This window comes from Syngnathoides biaculeatus, chromosome 9 (genome assembly GCF_019802595.1).
Source record: "Syngnathoides biaculeatus isolate LvHL_M chromosome 9, ASM1980259v1, whole genome shotgun sequence".
Taxonomy (NCBI): Eukaryota; Metazoa; Chordata; class Actinopteri; order Syngnathiformes; family Syngnathidae; genus Syngnathoides; species Syngnathoides biaculeatus.
The window spans coordinates 16,927,817-16,950,797 of record NC_084648.1 but is presented as its reverse complement, the minus strand read 5'-3'; the positions used below and the strand labels follow the sequence as shown (position 1 = coordinate 16,950,797).

At 44.1% G+C, this 22,981-nt stretch overlaps 1 protein-coding gene across 4 annotated transcripts in view; it reads right to left on the bottom strand.

Moving 5' to 3' along the window:
• Positions 1-22,981, bottom strand: part of fat1a (FAT atypical cadherin 1a) — an 87,158-nt gene that overhangs the window by 24,041 nt on the left and 40,136 nt on the right. For all 4 annotated transcript variants that reach the window (XM_061828898.1, XM_061828899.1, XM_061828900.1 and 1 more), the window contains exons 5-10: positions 20,725-21,060; positions 19,376-19,592; positions 17,748-17,887; positions 7,422-7,697; positions 5,743-5,953; positions 420-4,493 (exon numbers count right to left, since the gene is read on the bottom strand). In XM_061828898.1, coding sequence (XP_061684882.1) covers positions 420-4,493; positions 5,743-5,953; positions 7,422-7,697; positions 17,748-17,887; positions 19,376-19,592; positions 20,725-21,060 — 5,254 coding nt within the window. The remainder of the gene's footprint in view (positions 1-419; positions 4,494-5,742; positions 5,954-7,421; positions 7,698-17,747; positions 17,888-19,375; positions 19,593-20,724; positions 21,061-22,981) is intronic.

Here is a 22,981-nt window from a genome sequence, read left to right as displayed (position 1 = left end):
GCTCACAACACAAAATATTTTAACCTGAGCCTCTACGTTACCACTTTACATCCGCTCCTACTTAGCATTAGCCCCTTTAGCTATTGCGGATAACTTCAGCGACAATTCTTGCGCGACATTTTGCTTTCAACAAAATAAGGAAGGAAACATTAGTGTCAGGTATTGCAAGTGACACACCGGCATCCCTCATATACCTTTGATACTAACGTTAGCATTAGCCCCCACTAGCATTAATGGCTAACAACACTGATAACGCTTAAGTCGGCGACAACTGCTTTTAGCACCATAGGGCAAAAGAAGCGAGTGTTTGAAATACAAAATACTGTATGTGTCCTGTTACATCTGTTATATGACCTGCAAAGTGGAAGCCCCCATTAGAATTAGCTAATAACCACACTAAAAAAACAATAAAAACACACCTGTAATGAAGTAGCTGACTTGTCTGTTGATGTCCTCAGAGTCATCATCAATGGTGCTGAGGATGGCGATGACGCCGCTGGGAGGAGGGTCGTCCTCGCTGACCGTACCCTTGTAGACCTCCGCCGTGAAGCGGGGTGGGTTGTCATTGACGTCGGCCACCGTCACTTCCACTCGTGTGCCCGTTGCGTGCTGGACTTTGTCCCCCTGATCGGTGGCGAGGACGGCAACGCTGTACTCACTGCGCTTTTCACGGTCAAGCTCCTTGAGGGTGGTCAACCAGCCAGTTTCCGGATTGATGGCGAAGAGCTCTGCGATGTCTGGAGAGTTGAGCTTGGCATCCAGGCTAAATAGAACGTGGCCATTGGTGCCTGAATCCAGGTCAGTGGCTTTGACTTGAACGACCTGCACCCCAGAAGGGAGGTTCTCCACCACCACTGCCTGGTAAGGGTCTGATTCGAAAATGGGCTTGTTGTCATTGAGATCTTTCACTTGGATGTTGACGCTGACGGACACGGCGACGTCATAGCCATCGTGCTGGGCTTGCGCCCGCAAGGTAAGTTGGTACCATTTGGTGGTTTCGTGGTCCAGGGTCTTCTGGAGCTTCAGGGCGCCAGTGTCTCTGTCCATGACGAAGACCTCATTCTCGTTACTCTCAGGTGTGTTGCCATTCACAAGGCTGTACAAAAGCGTTTGCTCACTCTCAGCCTGAAGCACATCGATCTCCGTGCCAATGGGTAAGTCCTCGGCGACAGTGTAACGGTAATGAGGCTCGCCAAACTTGGGGATGGGGGTCTCGGGTGCTACGATGCGGATGTACACCTGCACGACTGAATGTCTTGGAGGGTTCCCGGTGTCCTTCGCCCGAACGAAAAACGCGTAGAGCTCGCCCTCGAGTCCAATGAGACTCTCTTTTGTCACAATGACCCCAGATGTTAAGTGGATTTCAAAGTTCTCTGCCACATTCTCCAAGTCGGCTTCGATGGAGTACTCCACGTCGGCGTTGCTTCCCTCATCCACATCTGAGGCGGCGATCGTTACCACGGAGGTCCCTCGTGGCGCATCCGACGCGATGGTGACTTTGTACTCGGCTGCCCTAAACTGAGGGGCATTGTCATTGACATCGGTGAGTACCACGTTGACGGTACAAAAGCCCACCTTGCCGCCTCCGTCTTTGGCCTCCAGACTGATGGGAATGACCTTCTCAATGCTGCTGTCGCGATCCATGCTCTCCAGGGTGAAAACATCCCCGTTTTCGCCGACGGTGAACTTGTCCTTGGCTACGTCATTGACAATGCGGTATGTAATTTGTCCATAGACACCTTCGTCGTCGTCTGTCGCTTTGGCCTCGGCTACCAAAGTACCGGCGGGGGAGTTTTCCACCAGCTCTACCGCATATTCCATCTGAGAGAAAGCGGGGTTGTGGAAGTTGGCGCCGATGACGGTGACGTCAACGAGAGCTGTGCTCCAATAAACACCATCCGACACAGACACATTGAGGTGGTAGAGTGGCTGCATCTGAGCCCGGCGGTGGTTTGAAATCACAATGGCGCCAGTCTGCTTGTCGATGACGAAACTCTGGTCCTCATTCCCGGAGACGATGGCAAACTCCAGCTTGTTCAAGTCGGAGCTGTCGGCATCCGAGGCCTGTACCTGGGTGACGAAGTGTCCGCGTGAGGCCAACTCACTGACAGCTGCTTTATAGGTTGGCTCAGCAAACGTGGGCGCGTTGTCATTCAGGTCTGTTACGTCCACTGTCACCACAACGTCAGTAGACAGGGCCGGGACTCCTCCGTCCACAGCGCGGACCCTCAGTCGGTGCTGCGGGGTCTCTTCGTGATCCAGCACTCGGGCCATTGAGATGAGACCAGTGTTACGGTCGATGGTGAAGTAATCAAAGCTATTTCCCTTCTCCTCCACCAACTGGTAGAAGATTTTTTGATTGTGGCCCGTGTCGAAATCTATGGCGTCCACTTGCAGGACGGATGTACCAATAACAGATGCCTCGGAGATGTTAGCATAGTAAGACTTTGACAGAAACACCGGGGCATTGTCATTGATGTCTTCCAAGATGATGTCCACAAATACGTCCGAGTGCGCCCCAGTCAGAGAATCGGTGGCCCGGATGTTCAATTTATATGCCGGGTGGGTCTCAAAGTCCAGAGGCTGAGCCACGTGGAGGACACCCGTGCTGAAGTCGATGGTGAACTGCTTGAAGGGGTCCCCTTCAGAAATGGTGTAAACAATACGGGGCCCCTCTGAGTCACTGGCCTGCACGTGGAGAACGGGCGAGTGCACCTGGATGTTCTCAGGGATTTCGATGCTGTAAAATGGCTTCTCAAAAATTGGGACAGCTTGGTTCACCACTGTAATCAAGACCTCTACTTCTGCTGAAAGTGCAGGGTGACCGCCGTCCTTCGCCAGAATTACCACAACAAAGTTGGTGTCTTGGAATTCCTTCTCAAGTTTCTTCTTGATGGTGATTTCTCCAGAGGGGTTAATGTCAAAGTGCTCCTGAAGCTCCTTCAGCTCATAATGGATTTCTGCGTTGCGACCATGGTCCTTGTCCACTGCTGTGACCTGCCAGACCACCTGGCCTTCTTCTGCGTCCATCTGGACCAGGGCGTGATAGGGGAGGTTCACAAATGTGGGTACATTGTCATTGACGTCCTCCACCGTCACAGTCAAAACAACATGAGCGATGTCTTCAGACGGGTTCTCCTTGGTGACTTCGACGACAATGTCAAACGTGTGCTGTTTTTCGCGATCAAATGCTATTCCGGTGGTTGAAACAACGCCAGATGTCCTTCCGATTTCAAAGCGTGTGTCAGGATTCAAGATTTTGTAGAACAGGGGCTCGTTTACCTGGTTACCTACTGCAGCGATGACTTCCAGCGTCTTCTTCTCGGACAAGTTCTCTGGGACAGAAGCTCTGTAGGGCTCTTTGGTGAACTTCACCTTGCTCTCTTTGTTCTCCTTTAAGTTTATCTTGATGGCGGCGTTGCTGACAAATCTCCCATCTGACACCCTGACTTTCAGCTCATACCGGCTCCTAAGCTGTGTGATGTTCTGAATGGAGAGCACGCCGGTGTTTATGTCCATTTTAAACTTGTCACCAATGTTTCCCTCAGAGATAGAAAACAGAAGTTTAGCGTTGGGTCTGGAGTCCAAGTCAGTGGCGTTGACTTTGAGGACTTCCACACCTCTGTATGTCGGTACCACGACAGTCACCTCATAGACGTCCTGGCTGAAAACCGGTGGGCAGTCGTTGACATCGATGACCTCGATCGACACGTTAGCCGCCATCTCTGCGAACAGTCGTGGCACACCGAGATCGTGGACCTGCACCGTAAAGCCATAAACACTCCTCTCCTCGTGATCCAAAGTGGTAGTAATCCTGATCGCTCCGGTGCTGGAATCAACAGCAAAGTAGTTAAGGGCGAAAGGTTCCACGATCTGATAGACCAGCATGGCGTTGCGGTCGCTATCGGCATCAGAGGCTCGGATGACGAACGGTGCATTTTCTCGAGTGAGAACAACACTGTTGATGCCAGCTGACTCGCTGACGACACCTCGGAACTCCCGCTGGAGGAAAATAGGGGCGTTGTCATTCTCATCCTTCAGGTGAATCACTAAGGTGGCGTTACTGGAGAGCCCCGCCATGTTGGTGCCCTGGATGACGAGCTTGTACTTGGGGGCCACCTCGTAGTCCAGCTCCTTCTGGGTGACCACCACACCAGAGTTGGGGTTGATATCAAAGGCATTGTCTATGTTTCCGCTTCTGATTTGGTAGAAAACCGACGACTGGCTAACGGCCACCACCGAGCTCACGAAGCTCCCCGGGGCGGCCGACTCACTGATGTCGGCGGAAAACTCTTTCTCTGAGAACCTGGGGGCGGAATTGTCCGAGACTGTGACGGTGACGTAGACGGTGGTAACGGTAGACAGTGGGGTTGCCCCGCGGTCTGTCGCCTTGACAACGAGCTCAAAGCGGGTCTTGCTGCTTCGACTGAGCTCTTTGGCCACTGTGATGGTGCCAAGGACAGGGTCGACGGTGAAGGAGTTTGCCACGTTTCCTGCCAGAAACAAAGAAAATGAGTAATTGACTTAGCACTTGATTTTCAGATACAGTAAAATGCCATTTTGACATACGAATTCCGCGACTTAACTTATGGGCAGTTTCTTGAATTTAATTTATTTATTTGCTTTGTCAGCAAAAATGTAAGTTTTGATTTAAGAGCAAAAAGAAGTGAAGCAGTTTAAGAACCCTAATACACCTCGCCCGTGGACACGGAAAGTCACAGTTGCTGATGCACTTTTGAGCAAGGAGCGACTGTCTCCGGCTACGAACGTCACTCACTAGGCCACAACCACGCGAATAAAAGTACTTACAGTAAGTACACTTAATTAATGAGTTTTATTCCCATACCTTGTCTTTTTTATGTTCCTATACCACAAAGTGCCACTTTTCTGTATTAAAATCAAACAAAGAAAAAAAAGGTGGCATTTTTTTTTTGGTGGTGGTGGGGGGGGGGGGGCCTGAAATGGATTCTAGAGTAAATTGAGTTACGAGCTTGGTGACGGAACGAATTAAACTCGGAAGTTAAGGCACCACAGTATAGGTCATTTTTGACAATCCCATCAAAAGTCACGTCGATTCAAACAAAAGCCCTTTGTTAAGAAGCTTATTAAACCAGGAAAAATGCAGAAACTCTGGGGGTTGATCAAATGGCTGACATAGTTGGAAACTCCAGACAAAGCCTTTGACGTTTTCCCCAAGTATTCCATTCATGAAAAACATCCAGTAGGCTGACTCATGACTTCATTCGAAGTACATTACAATGAAAGCTTTCTTTTGTTGAATGCCTGAAAGTTGGGACAATTTGTAGTTTATTATCAGAAATTCAGTTTACAAAAATACGCTGAAGTTTAAAAGTAAGCGTACCTAGGCAATTCACTTGACCGGATCTTAGGTATAGAATTAAAGGATCAGCTCGGCTTTGTGTCTGACCTTGATGATACCAGTTGGGCGCAGTGTTACTTTTGGAGCCTGCAACTGTGATCAACCAGCTTTTTGTGAACAACAGTTTTTTCCGTTTTTGAGGTTTGACAAGAGTACAAATGTACACAGCTACGTTAGCATCCCACATCCTGATAGCTAGCTAGCTTTCTTGTCACTTGTGATCAAATGGTAGTTTGTGTGTTTAAAGTGTGGTCCAGAGTAGAAAATGACTGATTGTTTTTTTTGGGTGAGATTGATGTTTAAAACAGTACAGCTATAGACTATTAAAATATTCGGCTTGCTTGTAACTTTCAGGACAGTACCTGACTCGACGCTGTAGATTAGCTCAGCGTTGCGGCCCTTGTCTTTGTCCAGAGCTGTGAGCTGCATCACCGCTGAACCGACGGCGGCGGATTCGAACACGCGGCAGGAGTACGGCGTGCCAACAAACCACGGCGCATTGTCGTTGGCGTCCTCCACGTTGACAACCACCCGCACCAGGTTGCGTTTCACTGGGATGTCCTGGTCACGTACCTTGAAATGTACATAAAATAGTACAGATGAATAATCAAAGGTAAAAATGCACATTGTATTTTGGGTTGTCGGTATTTTGTTTTTATTATTCACCCACTGTATCATAATCATAATCAGAATTGGCTTTGTTGGCCAAGTGTGCCCCGCATATTCGTGGATTTTGCTCTCAAAGTTATTTTTTTATCCATAATGTTCCATATTTTGACATCCATAAGGTGCACCTAAAAGTCTTACATTTTCTAAAATTAATATGTGCCTTATGTACACACCAAGTTCAAAAGTCTGTAAATATTGTTGTGTGACAACTCCAATGAAGTACAACCCAACACATGCGCTACACATCGTTAGCATGCATGTTGGCGTATTTCAGCGCGCACGTAAGCTACCGTACGATGGCGCTCACGAGGCTTCAAAATATATTTGATTTCTCCTGGAAGAAAAAAAAAAAAACATGATTTTGTGTGTAAACTGCTTATACACTTGTGAAGTTGGAGATCAAAGACATCCATACAGTATCTTTTCAGAAGCAAGGCAAGCTTGCTGAAAATCTAAAACGAACCATTCCCGACACGCGAGAACAGAGAAGAGAGTGAATATTTTGAAAAAAATGAAACTTCTTTTTGACACTTTCTTCAAAAGCAGCTTGGAGGTGGCTTTGATGTTTTCCAATTAAACTCCAATTTCCAGTGATAAGATGGGCAGACAGCGCTGAAAAATTGCACATTTAACTCATAAATTGGCCAGGCTATTCAATGATGCATTATAGAAACCTCTTTTTTCTTTTTTTAAACCAACGAGTCCAACGTTCCAAAATCACCCAGAGTGGTGCAAAACATGGCGTTTCCTGTTTAGAAATATGCATAATAGTCAAGGATATACCACACCTATTTTTTTGACCGGTATGCTCTAGAATTGGGCTACAAGTTCCCAGCGTTTAAAAAAAAATGAAAAAAGATGAAAAACACAAATTGGCCAGGCTACTCAAAAATCAACAATAAACCAGAGGTGTCAAACCCAAGGCCTCGGGGCCAGATCCGGCCCCCTATATGATTTTATGTGGCCCGCAAGGGCAAATCATGTGCATCAACTTCCTTGATTTTGGTTCAAATCTGTGCCAAAATTTAAAATGATCATATCATAAATGATGGCATTTTTGTGTTACCAAAAGTCAACAATAGCTGAAAAACACGTTTCCCTTGATTTCTGATTCCAAAAGTATTTCATAAATTTTGTGTGTAAATATGATGGGTGAATTTTTCACAGTCATAATGGCCCTCTGACAGAAACCGTGACTACAATGTGGCACGCGCTAAAAATAAGTTTGACACCCCTGCTGTAAGCCACTTCCCACTATACACCTACTTTTGACGGACAGGATCTTTTAGAATGGTGCAAAACGTTGATCAATTATTCAGGGTACTCATCGGTATGCCTTGCAATGCCTGCAAATGCAACCATGTACACTTACCATAACGGTGAGGATGTGGCTGTGCATGGTCTCGTGATCCAGCGGTTCGGCGATGTACAGCGTCCCCGTCCCCGGGTCCAACTTGAACTTCTTGAGGCTGAAGGGGTCAGTACTGCTCAGCAGGGTGAAGGTCAACTTGTTTTTCTCGTCCTGGTCGGTGGCGTCCACGCGGAGCACTTCGCTGCCCACCGGCGCGTCTTCGGGCACGCTCACTTCATACTTGGCGCGGGAAAACTGAGGGCGGTGGTTGTTGGTATCAATGACGCGGATGAGCACCTGCCGGGGAGAACGACGGTTTTTGTCATTTGTGGTTCGGCGCAATGACGACAACAGGAAAATCTCATTCGAAGATTCAAAAGTAGTTTTTTTTACATATTCTATGAACATGAAATTTAACATTAAACAGTATTACAAATTCCATCCACCCGTTTTCTTTGCCGCTTATCCTCACAAGGGGGAGTGCTTGGAGCCTATCCCGGGTGTCAACGGGCAGGAGGCGGGGTACACGCTCAACTGGTTGCCAGCCAATCGCAGGGCAGATAGAGACAAACAGCAATCGCACTCACAACCACACCTAGGGGCAATTTAGAGTGTCCAATGAATGTTGCATGTTTTTGGGATCTGGGAGGAAACCGGAGTGCCCGGAGAAAAGCCACGCAGGCACGGGGAGAACATGGAAACTCCACACGGGCGGGTACGGGATTGAACCCAGGACCTCAGAACTCTGAGGCCAACGCTTTACCGGCTGAGACACCGTGCCGCCCAGTATTACAAATGAAAAAACAAAATCATATCATACTGTATTAGAAAGGTCGACTTGAATTACAAATGTAAGATAGTGTACACTCATAAAGAATGAATTATGATTTGATGTCCCTATTTGATCCATCCATTTTTTGAGACGCTTATCCTCACAAGGGTCACAGGTGTACCGGAGCCTATCCCAGCAATCAACCTGCAGGAGGCAGGGTACACCGTGAGCTGGTTGCCACCCAATCGTGGGCCACACTCTCACCTAGGGTCAATTTAGAGTCTCTAATTGGAGCCCTATTTGGTATTTATTTTCATAAGATTTGATGTTCATTCCATCATATTGGCATTTGCCATTTTTTTCCCCTCAAGTTCAGAATCATACCTTATCTTATATGTGCATTGGTCCTGTAAAAATAATTTGCAAGACAGCATCACGTCAATGGTGTTGTTCAGAAGCTATTGACGTGGTGAATCTCTTTAGACTTGCAAAGGTTTGTTACCACTGCCCTAAATTAAGTTTTCATTTCAAATAATAACCGACAACCGTGTATTACATGCGTGTTCAAACAACAATACGATAGATTGCGGCCATATGACCTTACGATTATTGTTTTATTAATGCCAGACGGGAAAAGGGCAATCAAGTCTACGTCGCATAGGTCAACTACTTTCAGAATGTGTTTCCGATTACAAAAATGTGGAGAGCAACAACAGTTTTCACTGCAAAGTGACAACGCTCGAACGGATTAAAGACAGACAATTTTCCGAGTCCTTCTAGAAAGTCAAACCTGTGACCCAAATGTTCATACACGATACTTTCTGCCTTTGATCAGCAGAAGAAAAAAAAAAACAAGAGAGAGCGTGGCGCTTTTGTGTATTCCCAACATCATCCACCAAGCTGTAAAATTCCACTGGGAAAGTGTTTTATCAACACCAGCCACTCGTCTGTTGGACTTCCGACAGAGGATTACGAAGAGCCGCTGGAATGCCATCTCCGCTTCCCAGCGAGCGGCGAGGGGGGCTTCTCGCCTTGCCAAACACGGGGAACAAAGGGATCAGGCGCGATTAGACACCTGCATACCAGACACCAGGGGGTGATATCCCTTAAGGAGGTGAATAAAAAGGAAAAAAAAAAAAATATGAAAAGGCACGGAGCTAAACGCCAAAGCAGACGACAACTGGTCGCAATGCTGCTTGCCGAGCGCTACGACGCGCACATGGGCTCGACCTGAGAGCGGCGATAGCGCGCCGCGGTGAGACATCAGGCGCGGCGCTGCAGCTACTGCTGATCGATAAGTGCCATGCAATACGAAAGCTGGCAAGTCATCAAACTTTTCCGCCCACACGCGACGAAGAAAGCTCAAATCCCTCGCTGTTGCCCATCTGTCTAGCAGGCACGGTCCAAATTTGATTGGAACCGACAAAATCTCGTCTTTGACTGGCTCGGGGAAAATTCTGCTAAAATGTCAGTTTGGAACCCATAAAAACATTTCCTGTGTCTTTTTGACTATAAATTTTTTCATGCTTTTTTTTTGTGGCTCTACCCATGAAATTACTTGTCAAGTAAACCTGATTCGGAGGTTGAAGCCTTTTAAAAATATCTTATTGGCATGTGGCAACTTACAATAAAAATGGCAGACTTTGTCTTTTTGGGCATGTCCTGAGACCTTTTTTGTGGGTCTATAAACAATCAAATGTAATATTTCTGAGGAAATCAGGCTATGTAGGCTGTGTCTTTTGGGGGCATGGATTCTCGAGACTTTTTTGTTGGTCTACACATGACAGACAAGGCTACTTAAGTTTCATGTCGCTGGCTGAAATTGCTGTATTTCCAAACTTTTGTGAAGGCGACCAGTCCCAAATATCAAAACGGCTGACTTTCGGTATGTTTTCATGCGTGGCTTTTTTTGTGGGTAGACTCACGTTATACGTACCAGTTGAAAAATGTAGGGCGTGGTCAGTCATCCCCGCAGATATAAAGTTACAGGTGTGGTCCACCAGTCATGCCCGCAGATATAAAGTTAAAGTCAATCTCAAGACCTTAAAATAACGTACTGAGTTGTTAGAGGCGAGTATGTAGTTGTTACCTAATACCATAATCATAATTTAACACTGCACAGACTGAGGCAGACATTTTTAAAGAGGTCAATAGACGTTTAATTCCAAGACTAAATATTCATACAATCAAATCATTTTATTTCATCTTGATGTATTGTTATAATCGCGCGTAAATTATGGCGCTATCCATTGTCAATCCATTGATGAAAGCTAGCAGTAGATGATCTAGAGCTTCCTAAAGCATGTAGAGGGGAAAAGTTTTCAACGTCAAGATAACGCGGTACCACGGGGGAAATGACCGCATTTAAATATGGACAGACTAGTCTAATATGAGAACTTAGATCAAGTCAAAGTAAATCACAATCTCATACTTATTATAGTTACTGAAACATTACCTGTTATATCCCAGAAATGTTTTAGTGTAACTCAGGGGTGCCCAGATTTTTTTTTACCCCCAAGAACTATTTTTCAAGCAGCCAGCCTCTATGCGATCGACCAGCAGGTGGGGCCAGGGAAAGGGGGGGGGGTGCAAAGCTGCCTCGCGATCGACGCAATGAGCACCCCTGGTGTAACTGAATTTCCTTTGACACGGCTCATTACGTTGATGACTTTCGACGTAAATGCGCTCGCAGTACGTGAAGCAGCTCGGAACACGCGCTTATGACATCACTCCCACACATGGTTAACTTGCATTTCCTGTTTCCGGGTGAATACCGATTGTTTAGGAGCAGGCTAGTTTAGTTAACAACGTTTATGAAATAAACACGTAAATTACACAAAATAAGCGACGTCTTTCAATATTATTTTTTTATTATTTTTTTCTACTCATAACAAATTTTACACTTGTGATTTTCCGTGATTGACGTACCCATGTCGTGTGGCTAAATTAAATAGGCACAGGCGGTCGGTTAGAAAAAATATTTCAATATGAAATGGAAGCCTTTCTGCATCTTTTCGGGCTTCGCTTCTTGAGACATTTTGTGGGTCTACTGATGAGAGATGTGCACAGTAAATTATATGTCACTAAGTAAAACAAGGTTCAAGGGCTGCATTTTTTTTTTTTTAAACTTCCAGCGTGTGCTCTAAAAAAATTGAACGTTATATATAGGACAAAATGAAAACATTTCTTTTCTTTTCAGGCAAGGCTTCTTCAGACTTTTTGTGGGTCTCCTCGTGATAGACATGCGTAGTATACGTCACTAAGTGAAACGAGCTTCAGGTGCTGAATTTTTTTTTTTTTTTTTAATTTCTAGCGTGTGCTCTGAAGCCAATTTTGGGAGAGTTTTGTGTTTTACAGCGAGCCAAGAGATGAAAAGGGCCGCTTCAAAACCAAAATGGCAGACTTCCTGTCTTTTTGAGCCTTTTGGTCTGTCTACTCATGATACACATGGCTACCAAATGTCAAGTCACCGAGAGAAACTGGCCCCTCGGGGGTGGGGGGGGCTGAATTTTTTATGAAACCCTCCGGACGGTGGGCTACTGAGCCTTCTTCCTTACGGGGGCCTTTTGCATCATACTCTCTTGCCCAAAGGAGGCAACTCAGGAATGGGGGCTTCTGTTGCACGGTTGCGCCCTTAAGCAGGCATTCCAGGCATGTCTTCTCATGTCATGCCAGACATCATAAAGCGGCAGATCCCTGATGTCTCACAACACACACAAACACACATTGAAGTGCGCTTCGAGTGACCCAATTACCATTTTTTTTTTTTTTTTTTTTTTGTTCCTGGAATACGTTCCCCCGCGCGGAATCATCACTTCAGTCGCTACGAAACCGAAGTCGTCAATTGACACCAAGACGCTACAAGTCGTCACAAAACGACGACATCGCAGACAACAACGCAAACGCTAAGCTTCTTCTGGTGTGTGTGTGTGTGTGTGTGTGTGTGTGTGTGTGTGTGTGTGTGCAGCCATCTCCGGGGAATGCTGTGGAGAGGCGTGACTGTGACTGTGTGTACATATGACAGATGGTGCCAAACGGAAAGACAGGTAGTGGGGGGTGGAGGGTTGGGGGAGGGGGCGGGGTGGGGGGTGGGGCTGTGAGAGTGAAATGACAGGGATGGAAGTGGAGGGGAAAAAAAAGGTCAAATTTAGAAAACGCATGCTGATGTGACAAGTATGCGAAAAGCAAAGTGCTTGAGAATCACACGAAAAACAAACAATTTGGAAAAGTGCTTGCATGTTAGTGGCACTCTTCATTCGAAAGAGTACTGAGGCGAGATCAAGTCTAATTTGAACTGCCATATTGCAGTCTATTTATCCAGCATTATATACCTAAATATATATTTTTTCCCCAAGGATTATGGCATTACAGTTAGAATGCTATATGATAATAACTTTTTTTGGCATGTTAGAATTTGATCAATTTCTCTCATCAAAAATCCAAAAGAGCTGCCTCAGTGCGTTCTGTACTTAGATGCTATCTTTGGTCTATGTTAGCATACACACTTTTAGCATCTTAACATTTTTCAAATCTCTCGCTACAGATAGTTCCAGGTGACAATGCAAGATGTGAAAATACTTTTTAATCTGCCTCAGTGCTTTCCATACGCAAGTTAATATCTTTTATTATGTTAATAATTTTAATTTAAAGTAGTACCCGATGACAGGGGAAAATGTAAAATCCGCACCAATATTTGTTCTGTTTGTTATATGATAGTATACTCGCTATTAACGTTAGCATTTACTCAGTTTCTGTAACGGTCCATGACTACAGGGCAGGATATAAAATTGATATTAACGTATGCTAGCACTTGCTGCATCCATGTTGCAGTCATTGCTACAGCAATGTTGCCATTGTTTTTTTTTTTTTCAATCATCAACTGCTAGCATTTTAACATTTTTTTCCACCATACTACTTTACAACACATCACGTAAAACCCTCATCGATTTGCCTCAGTATTTTCTGTGTCTTGCTATATATTTGAATACCATCTTCCATCATGTTATCTTGTTAACCATAATTTGATAAAGTATACTAATACAGGACGTAAAATCCTCTTTGTGCCTTTTGTACTCAACTTGCAACATTATGGCTATTTTTTTCTGAGCATTCCAAATGCCAGAATGTCCCACTTTTCTCAAATACTGTATGATATTTTAAAGCGGTGGTCTCAAACTGATGGCGTGCGGGCCATTTGCGGCCTGCCAGGGGATATTTTGTGGCCCCCACCTTAATGTGAAAGTATAACGGAAGTGCGGCCCTCGAGTTTTATATGGAGGGAACTTTTACAGCTGACGACCCGACCAATCACGGTGGGGTAGACATCGCGTATGACATCGACCGGGCTTGATGCAAGCAGCGTTTTTTTGCACACAAGTTGTAAACACCAGCGTCCTTCTTCATCTTATTTTGTGTTTAAAAAAAAAAAAAAAAGATGTTTGAGAAGATACAACTGTTTTTAATTTCTAATTTAAATTTCACATAAGTCCATGAATGACATTTCAGATTTCAGTCAGACTCCGCCTCCAGCGGCCCCAAGGTAAATTGAGTTTGAGCCCCTGTTTTAAAGGGAAGAATGTAAAATATCAATTGAAATACAGAGCAGGACGTAAAAGCCTTAGCAATTTACATTAGCATATTTTGTGCACAGGTTGCTGCTCCTGCTGTGTTAAAATACCAACTGCCAGCTTCTTTGCATTTTACAGGTTTTCATTCAAAATAGTAGTTATATTTAGCTCCACGACGGGAGCTAAAATCCTTGCTGAGTCTTTTGAACCCGGGTTGCTTTCCTTTGCCATATGTTAGCGTCTCATGTTGGGACGTTAGCATTCGCTCAAACCTCCGTCATTATAACTTGAAACACAACAAAGGACGCGTCAAAAGAAACATGGATTTAATGTGATGAAGTAACCCTTTTGTGCAGCATTGGGAATGGTGAGGGGGTCTTTGTGCTGGTCGCCCCCCGACTGGGCCCGGGCTTTGGAAGGACCGAACCCCCCTGCCAGGTGGCAGGTTGGAGGCACTGGCAGTGGGCACGCACACATGTTCCCAAAACAGGATTAACAGCACACTACAAACACTACCGCCTCTCTTCCTGCAATGTAATGGAAAGAGCTCTGTATATACGAAAGGGGGAAAATAAAAAAAACATACAAAACAAGTGAAAATAGGCCAGCGTGATAAGCAGCGCAAGCTCGCGCGTGACTTTCACAGGGGATGAGATAACGGATCGGAACTTTCTGGAGGTCACCTTTGCGGTGCGTGTGATCAAGCCCGACTAATTTGTAGACAAATTCAGCAAGACTTGAATATAAATACATGTACGTGCTGTCCCGAGAGAGAGAATCAAATTTGCATCAGCAACAGGATTTTGCCGGGGGCTCATGCACAACCACTGAGATCCACGTATAAATCTTCAAGGAAAACAGTAAGAATTAAAGATGAAATTTGTTTAAGAAAATCTCATTCTTAAAATTGACTTTAAATCATGAAACAAATTGGGTAAATAATTGAAAAGCATAAGTTTGTTTTTGTGGAGAAAAACTGTTTTTATTGTCTAGCATGATGCTTGTGTTTTGAAAATTATGCTTTAAAAGATGAAAATGTCATTTTGTCTTTTAGAAATGGACTTTAATTTTTGAAGGAAATGATCTGAATTGAAGTTAAAGTCAGAATTCAAAAGTATACTAGTTAACGTGTGTTGTTTTTGTCTATTGATGGTGTTTTCCTTGACTGAAAGATGCTTGCAAAGAAAAAAATCTCATCTGTTCAAAATGTACACAGATCACTTTCATTTACCAGTCATTTGTTAACAAATCCATCTCAATTAAAATTATAGTTTAAAAAGAGAAGAATTAAGATTTTGTTGTAGTTGTGCTGTTTATGTTCGGAAAATGATGAAATTGTCATGTGGAAAACGAACCTCTTAGAAGTACACATTTGCGTAATTTAGCTTTAAATTTGTGAAGGAAAATGATAAATAAAGTTACGTCAGTAACTATAGATGATTTTAACTGATTTTAAAAATATAACAGAGTTAGTTGTTTTTGTCTCTAGATGTTGTTCAGTAAATGGTGAAGAAAATGTCATATTTGCTCTTAAAAATGTACCGTAATTTCCGGCCTACAAGCCGCGCTTTTTTTTTCTACACGCTTTCAACCCTGCGGTTTATGCGGTTGATTTGCGCATTTTTTTTCTAACGGCCGCAAGGGGGCCACTCGAGCGGCAATGGTAAGAATGAGACGGGTGGAATATATGTGCCGAGGAAGTGGCTTTTACCGGCCCCGTTAGCGCTGTGCTAGCATTGCCATTGTGCTAGTGTGTTGCTGCTGTGTTACTGGCGTGCCTCAGTGATATTTACCAGTAAGTTCTATTTTAACCGGCACTGTTAGCGTTAGCACTAACGTTAACGCCGCGCTAGCATTAAACTCTTTCTGTGTACCGTCTTTCTTTGTAAATATCTCGTGTTTCAATGTGGGAACTTGCGGCTTTTACACAGCTGCGGCGTGTGTATGTACCAAATGGTATTTCCTGGTGAGGCTTGTAAGCAGGTGCGCACTGTCGGCGGGTATTGCGGTACGTGTAATTTTTTTATTTACTTAACTTACTTTATGTAATTCTACTCCAGGAAATTAAAAGAAGTTAAAAAAAAAAGTTAAAATATCACGTTTGTATTGAGTCAATTACACCTGTAAAAACAAAAAAAAAATTAATTATCTTATAAAATGCTCAAATTGGACCATCTCGCCTCTAATTCTTCCAGGCAATGACAAGATTTACACTTCAACTTCACCTTTGAGAGCCGGTCAATGAAGAACAAAATCCCGTCTGTTGCCGGTGCTTTTAAGGAGGCAGTAGGGGGAATAAAGCGACGCAGTAAATGAAATGACGTGCAGCGGATGAGCGAGGCCGGCCCGGCTTCAACCGAGGCGGCGGCGGCGGCAGTGAGATGATGAAAGGCCGCATTCATTGCGCGAGACAACAAACGAATTCTTTCGCCGCCGAGGACAAAGGGAGGGCAAAAGCGTCGTGTGGAAGACCACAAAAAAAACTAGCGCGTAGCTACAATGCAAAATCACACCGACAAGGCGTGACCGTGAGAAGCAAAACAGACACTTTGGTACAAGCATGAAGAGCTACTTTTGCATAGTAATAATATAAGTATGACAAACTATTTTTCAAGTGGGCATCTTTCTTTCTTTTAGGATATGATCAGAAGATGTTAAAAAGTAGTATGATTTGTTTTGTTGACGAAAAAAATCAAAAACGGATGTTTAATTTTTCGAGTTTTATGATTAACAACAGTTACTTCCATAGCTTCTTTTAGTACTTAAATGTTAAATGCTATTTTTTCTAGTGTTTAGTTTCGAGAAAGGTGTAAAAATGGATCAGTGACAATTCTAAAGAATACTATACAAGGAGGCGACACGGTGCATCAGCTGGAAAGCGTTAGCCTCATAGTTGTGAGGTCCCGGGTTCAATCCCGGATCCGGCTGTGTGGAGTTTGCATGTTCTCCCAGATCCCACAGCCAAGTGACAGCTGGGATAGCCTGCAGCACTCCAGCAAACCTCGTGAGGATAAGCAGCTAAGAAAATGGATGGATGGATGGACTATACAAGTAACTTATTAATCGTAAAACAAAGTGTTTATAGTTAACGGTTAGATATATGGCTCCTTTTTGCACTTTGGTAATGATTTACAAAGCTCAAATTGATTTAATTGATCATTAAGAATTTCGGGAAAAATGGTTGTGACTACGATCAACAACAGTTAGCGACATAGCTATTTGCACTGTTATGCTAACATATTTCCATCAAAACACTATGAATTCAGATTGATACTGACAACAATTATTACGTTTCACATTTCTTTTTTTTTTGTTTGTTTTAATCGGTGCAGTGTGCAAATTATCCCATTAAAAACATGTCAGGGCGACGCAGCGGAGCAACTGGTTAGAACGTTGCCCTCACAGTTCTGAGGACCGAGGTTCAAATCCCGGCCCTGCCTGTGTGGAGTTTGCATGTTCGCCCCGTGCCTCCGTGAGTTTTTTCCTGCCACTCCAGTTTCTTTCCACACCCCAAAAACGTGCTACATTAATCAGACGCTCTAAATTGCCCCTAGGTGTAATTGTGAGTGCGGCCGTTGTCTTGTCTCGATGGGCCCTGCGACTGGCTGGCGAACCAGCTCGGGGTGTAACCCACCTCCTCCCCAATGAGACTTGGGTTAGGCTCCATCACTCCCGCAACCCTTGTGAGGATAAGCGACATAGAAAACGGAAGGATGGATGGAAAACATGTCGGGCTTCATTACCGCAAGTCGAGTTTCACAGAATTAAGCTGCGTAATAATAACCAACAAAAAAAAAAAAAGATGAACCGTTGGCCTCACTCAATGTTTAACTACATATCGGGCAAACTTTATCTATGAATTTGAAAAATCTCATTACCTATGCAATAGACAAATCTAATTACCCGAGATAACTGATTATGACTTTTTTAGTGGTCAGGTCACGTGGCGATAAAGAAATCGAGATCTTCCAGCTGTTTCCTATCCATGGTTGCACTGTGATTCGGTACCTGTGTGCTGACGGTTCTGGTCCCGTCAGTGGCCTCCACCGTCAGGTTGTAGTTGGACTTCTGCTCGGCGTCCAGGGGCCTCGCCACAATAATGGTTCCGCTGGCCTTGCCCACGTCGAAACGGCTGTCGTAGTTTCCGCCTGGACAAAGGACAGGCAACACCAGTCACAGCGAGGAAGGGAGCAAAAAAAAAATGATGATTCTTTTGAATGTGAAAATGAAATATATGTTGTTTGGGTACACAAATGATAAATTAAGGGTTGGAGGCGATGATTAAACAACACATTTTGCTTGAAAAACGGGTACAAAAGTGTTGTTTAGGACGGCTGTTTCCATGACAACGGCGTTTGGTCGCTCGACAAGGTGAGTCGGTGAAGGAATTCACATTTTATAACATTTGGTTCCATTTATTACGCCCTTTCTTGCTTTCTAGGTTTACTTCCATTTTCAAAATTTGCCGGTGTTATCTGAAGTCATTTTTTGTTGCCGACTTCTGATGGGTACCCTTCAAAATAAAAGGCTAGAACCTTAAAACTGAAAGTCAAGTTAAATCTGCGCATATGAAGAATTTGCCGTGATAAAAGTCACACATAAATTTTAAACATTAATTTACGAATATATTTATTGAATTGGGTTAGTTCCACGTTGCCTTTTAAATCATAAGTTTGATATTGATAATGCTTAGAAAGAACCCTCAATCAAGTATTCATTTTAGTCCATGCTGTCGGCTGCTAAGAAAACTGATGTTCATAATTTGGACGTTTTATTAAAGCAATAACAAACTTTTTTTTTTTTTTTTACCCTTGCCCGCTAAAAGAATCTGATATCGAAACGAGAATTCCCAGAATCGGGACTGGAATCCCAAATCTCAAATTCAAACAATGCTCAGCCCTAATCATACTGCAGTATTAGTGTTTCATTCCAAAGTGACACTGCCACCTAAAGGTCTGGCATGCACATTAGTTTTGTGTCATCTGTTGTCATGTAAACACGCCCTGGATAACGACAACGTAGGACACTCATAACAGTAGAAAAAGGGGACAAGCGCAAACAATAACACGTAGCATGAAAAGAAAAACACGGGAGGCAAATGACGTTTGAACCAAATTAAGGTCGTGGGCAAAAATGAGGCACGATACGACACTGAGCAGATACACCGCCGTTGCCAGCAGCTACCTTCTGCTGTACAGTTGTGGTCGCAAGCCATCTGAAGGACGTAAAACATCTCAGTGTCCTCTATGCCGCCTTGAAAGCGTCACAATGGGACCAGAAAGAAAGAAAGAAAGAAAGAAGGAAAGAGAATGTGATTGTGGATAAGGAGCACAAGAAGAGAAGGGTAAGAAGAAAGTGTCAAGAAAGTTCAATCTGGCCTTGTTTTACTGGTAAGAAAATGGAACGCGTTACTGTGACAGTCAACAAATGTGGGAGTTATTTCCGATATTTCAAAGCCACATGCCAACGTAACGCTAACGGCAGTTGTCGGGTGAAATTTCCAGATGACCCTAAAATGCACGCTAAACTCTAAAGGAGAACTTTCTGAAAACGGTCCGGTGTTTCAATCCGATTCCAATGCAATTCTCGAACTTTCAAATACGCTTCTCGTAAAGTTGTTACAGAGCGGCGGGCACCTGTGATCTCGAACCACACGGGGACGTCCGACGACTCGGTGGCCACGACGCCCACCATGTGCGCCACGGGGTCGCTCTCCATCACGGAGAAGGAGAAGGGCGACTCCTCGAAGACCAGCGTGGCGGCGTCCTCCGGCACGGCCGGCTTGGGGATCCACTCGATGTGGAGGCGACACGTCGACGACTTCTGCGGGCGTCCGTTGTCCACCGCTTTGATCTGATACGCAATGACAGAGCGTCACCTTCTTTATGCGAGACTATTTTATTGTTTTTATTTATTATTGTGATTAACCTATCTAAGATTGAATGTTTTACTACTGTTTTATAATGTTAACTTCTTTGACATTTTTCCGATATATATTAAAAAGGTTCTTTCAAAACTTTCTCCACCGCTAATGTAACCTCAAGTGAAAATAAATGAAATGAGAAACACTGATTAATGTTAAAAAAAAAAATGGGGTGGGGGAGTTCTGCAAAATATGGGATAATCGATTTTCAAAGAGTCGCTAATGATGGCCCTATTTGTAATTACTGTGTAAGGACATCGGCACGGTGGAGCAGCTGGAAAGCGTTGGCCTTACAGTTCTGAGGACCAGGGTTTGATCTCGACCCCGCCTGTGTGGAGTTTGCATGTCTTCCCCGTGCCTGCGTGGGTTTTCGCTGGGAACTCCGGTTTCCTCCGACATCCCAAAAACATGCAAACACCCGTTCATGGGCAGGTTGGCAATTTTTTTTTGCCTTATTGACATAAATGTCTCCTAACAACAGGCCACAATCAAGGAAATAACACTTTTTTTTCATTTATGGTTAAGTTATATGATAATTTGACTAAATTTATAATCTCATCCCAAAAATGGCAATACTTGGGTTTTCTTAGTAGATCGTCCCAAAAACCAGAATCAGAATCAGATTAAAGCACTTAAATATTTTGATATACTGAAGGATATAATGCGTGAAAATCATGATGTCCCAAAAATGGGACGCTGACCACGAATGGGTTAATTGGACACTCTAAATTGTCCCTAGGTGTGATTGCAAGTGTGACTGTTGTCTGTCTATATGTGCCCTGCGAATTGGCTGGTAACCAGTTCAGTGTGTCCCCCGCCTCCTACCCGATGACACCTGGGATAGGCTCCAGCATTCCCGCGACTCTCATGAGGATAAGCGGCTAAGAAAATGGATGGATGGATGGATGCGTGAGTGTGTGGGGGACAACAGAGGTAGTGATCTACATAGCGACGTTCATTCTTTGTCTCAGAGAGAACGAAATGCAGGAAGATTGACAGCTGTAACGATCTTTCTTGTGCCGTATTTCCCTGAGAGACTGTCAGCGACGTTTCAAAACTCACCGTGAGGATGTCATACTCCCCCGCAGACGAGAACTTCTTGGACGACACAGCTCCCGTCTTGGGTTCAATGAAGAACTTCCCGTGCTCGTCGCCCTCCTCCACGCTGTACGAGATCTCGGCGTTGGTGCCGTAGTCGCGGTCGGAGGCAATGACCCGGTACACGGGGTCCCTCCGGGCGGAGGCCCGCTCTTTCTCCGGGATCCGCTCGCGCTCAGGGAGCTTGATCTTGTAGATCTTCTCCAGGAACAGCGGACGGTTGTCGTTCTCATCCAACACGCGCACAATGACGCGGACTGTGGTGGATTTAGGTGGGACGCCGTGGTCGGAAATGGTGACCTGTGTGGGGGGGGGGAGAAATAATCGGAATGTCACACCAAACTTTCATAACTGCAATGGTTTTAGCAGCCTTAAAAAATTATTCGTACGAGTTACTGGAAGCAAGGCACACCGTATTTTTTTTCAACTTACTACGACCGTACAGATGTTCTATTTTGATTCTGAGATGGATGGGGACATTTACACCATTGCTGGCTACTTATCACTCACAGCACGGTGGAGCAAATAATGTAAAATTTGTTTGAAATGTGCCCAATTCCAGAATTTCACAAAAATTGGCGATGCGCGGCTTTGGTAACAGGCTACTTCCTGGATCATGCAGAATGATGATTGGATGAATGGTTCCTTTTTAGCTTTCTAGTGGACTGTACCATTCAAACCAACCACCACAATCAATGAGGGAAAGGTAAATTTTCTACACATATTTATGATTTATGTTGCTGGTGACTTAATGGTGAAAAAAAGCTACTTCACAATAAAAATGTATGGTTTATTCAATCACCAATAATTTGGTATACGCCTCTGGGTCGCAGGTTACCTCCTGGTCCCTGGTGGACCGGGGGTGGGATTTTGGCTCCAGGACAGACTTTATCTTTATTATTTTGAAATGGCCATGCTGGTGAAGATTCAGCCTTTCGCACAAAGAACAGCTGCAAATTTATGTTTTTGTGAGCAGGGCTTTTATTTGGAGAATGGAAAAAATGTAGTCTTGACAATACTGGCGGCACAAGATGCCGCATGAGTTCTACAAATGCCGCCGCCATTAGGAAGTATCTGCCAGACACACGCCATTTGCTAGCATCATTTCAATCAGGGTGCAAATGTACCTATTCGAGGGTGTTTGGGGGGGCGGAATCTGCAGATGTCTGCGCCAAATTGCACCATTGATACGTGCGCAATATTGGTCCGCGAGTTGTAATAGTGGTTAGGGCGGAACACCGTGTCCGCTAATGATGTTCAAAATAAGCCTGGGCCAGTGCAACAAACTAGTGTTGAAAAACACATTTTCTTAAACAATACCTTTTTTTTTGTATATATATATATATATTGAGAGTCAAATGATTCTTCTGGGCTGTAACAGTCTCTGACCAGTAGATGGCATTGTTCTATTTTCACCATTATGAATAGAAAAAAATAGTAAAAAAAAAAATGTTCATCTTGTTTACATTTTTATAGTGATTCACTTCTTTAAAGTAGACGAGACGGTAGACTGATTTTCTCGAGTTTTAGTTAGTATACCGATTTATTCGTTAAAGTTTTAATAGTGGTTAACTTTTAACGATGGGCTGTTTAAGTATTTTTCAGTAGTTGGTGTTGTACCTTTTGCCATGGTAAAAGTAATGGTGGAGTTTGCATGTTCCCCCCGTGCCTGCGTGGGTTTTCTCCGGGGACTCCAGTTTCCTCCCACGTCCCAAAAACATGCTAACATTAATTGGACACTCTAAATTGCCCCTATGTGTGATTGTGAGTGCGGCTGTTTGTCTCAATGTGCCCTGCGATAGGCTGGCAACCAGTTCAGGGTGTGCCCCGCCCACTGCCCGTTGACAGCTGGGTTAGGCTGCAGCGCTCCTGCGAAACTTGTGAGGATAACTGGCTAAGAAGATGGATAGATGGATGGATAGTATATTTAATACATTGGTGGTATTTTTTAGACAAAGTTGTTGATTGTTTGGTTTTTAAGATGTGTCTTTTTTTTTGTTTTGGAAGTGGCTAACTTTGTTCAACGATTACATTTCGCAATGTTAACTTGACAGCGGTTGACTTGTTTTAAGTACGCTGTGTACGTTTTAGTACACAGTGATTTTTTTTCCCCTTTTAAAACCTTTTTAGTACAATAGTGGCGTATGTAGTCTCAGTAATGCGCGTTAGTGTGTATTTGCACAGAAGTGCAGCACCCAGGTAGTGATCTACTTTCTGCAAA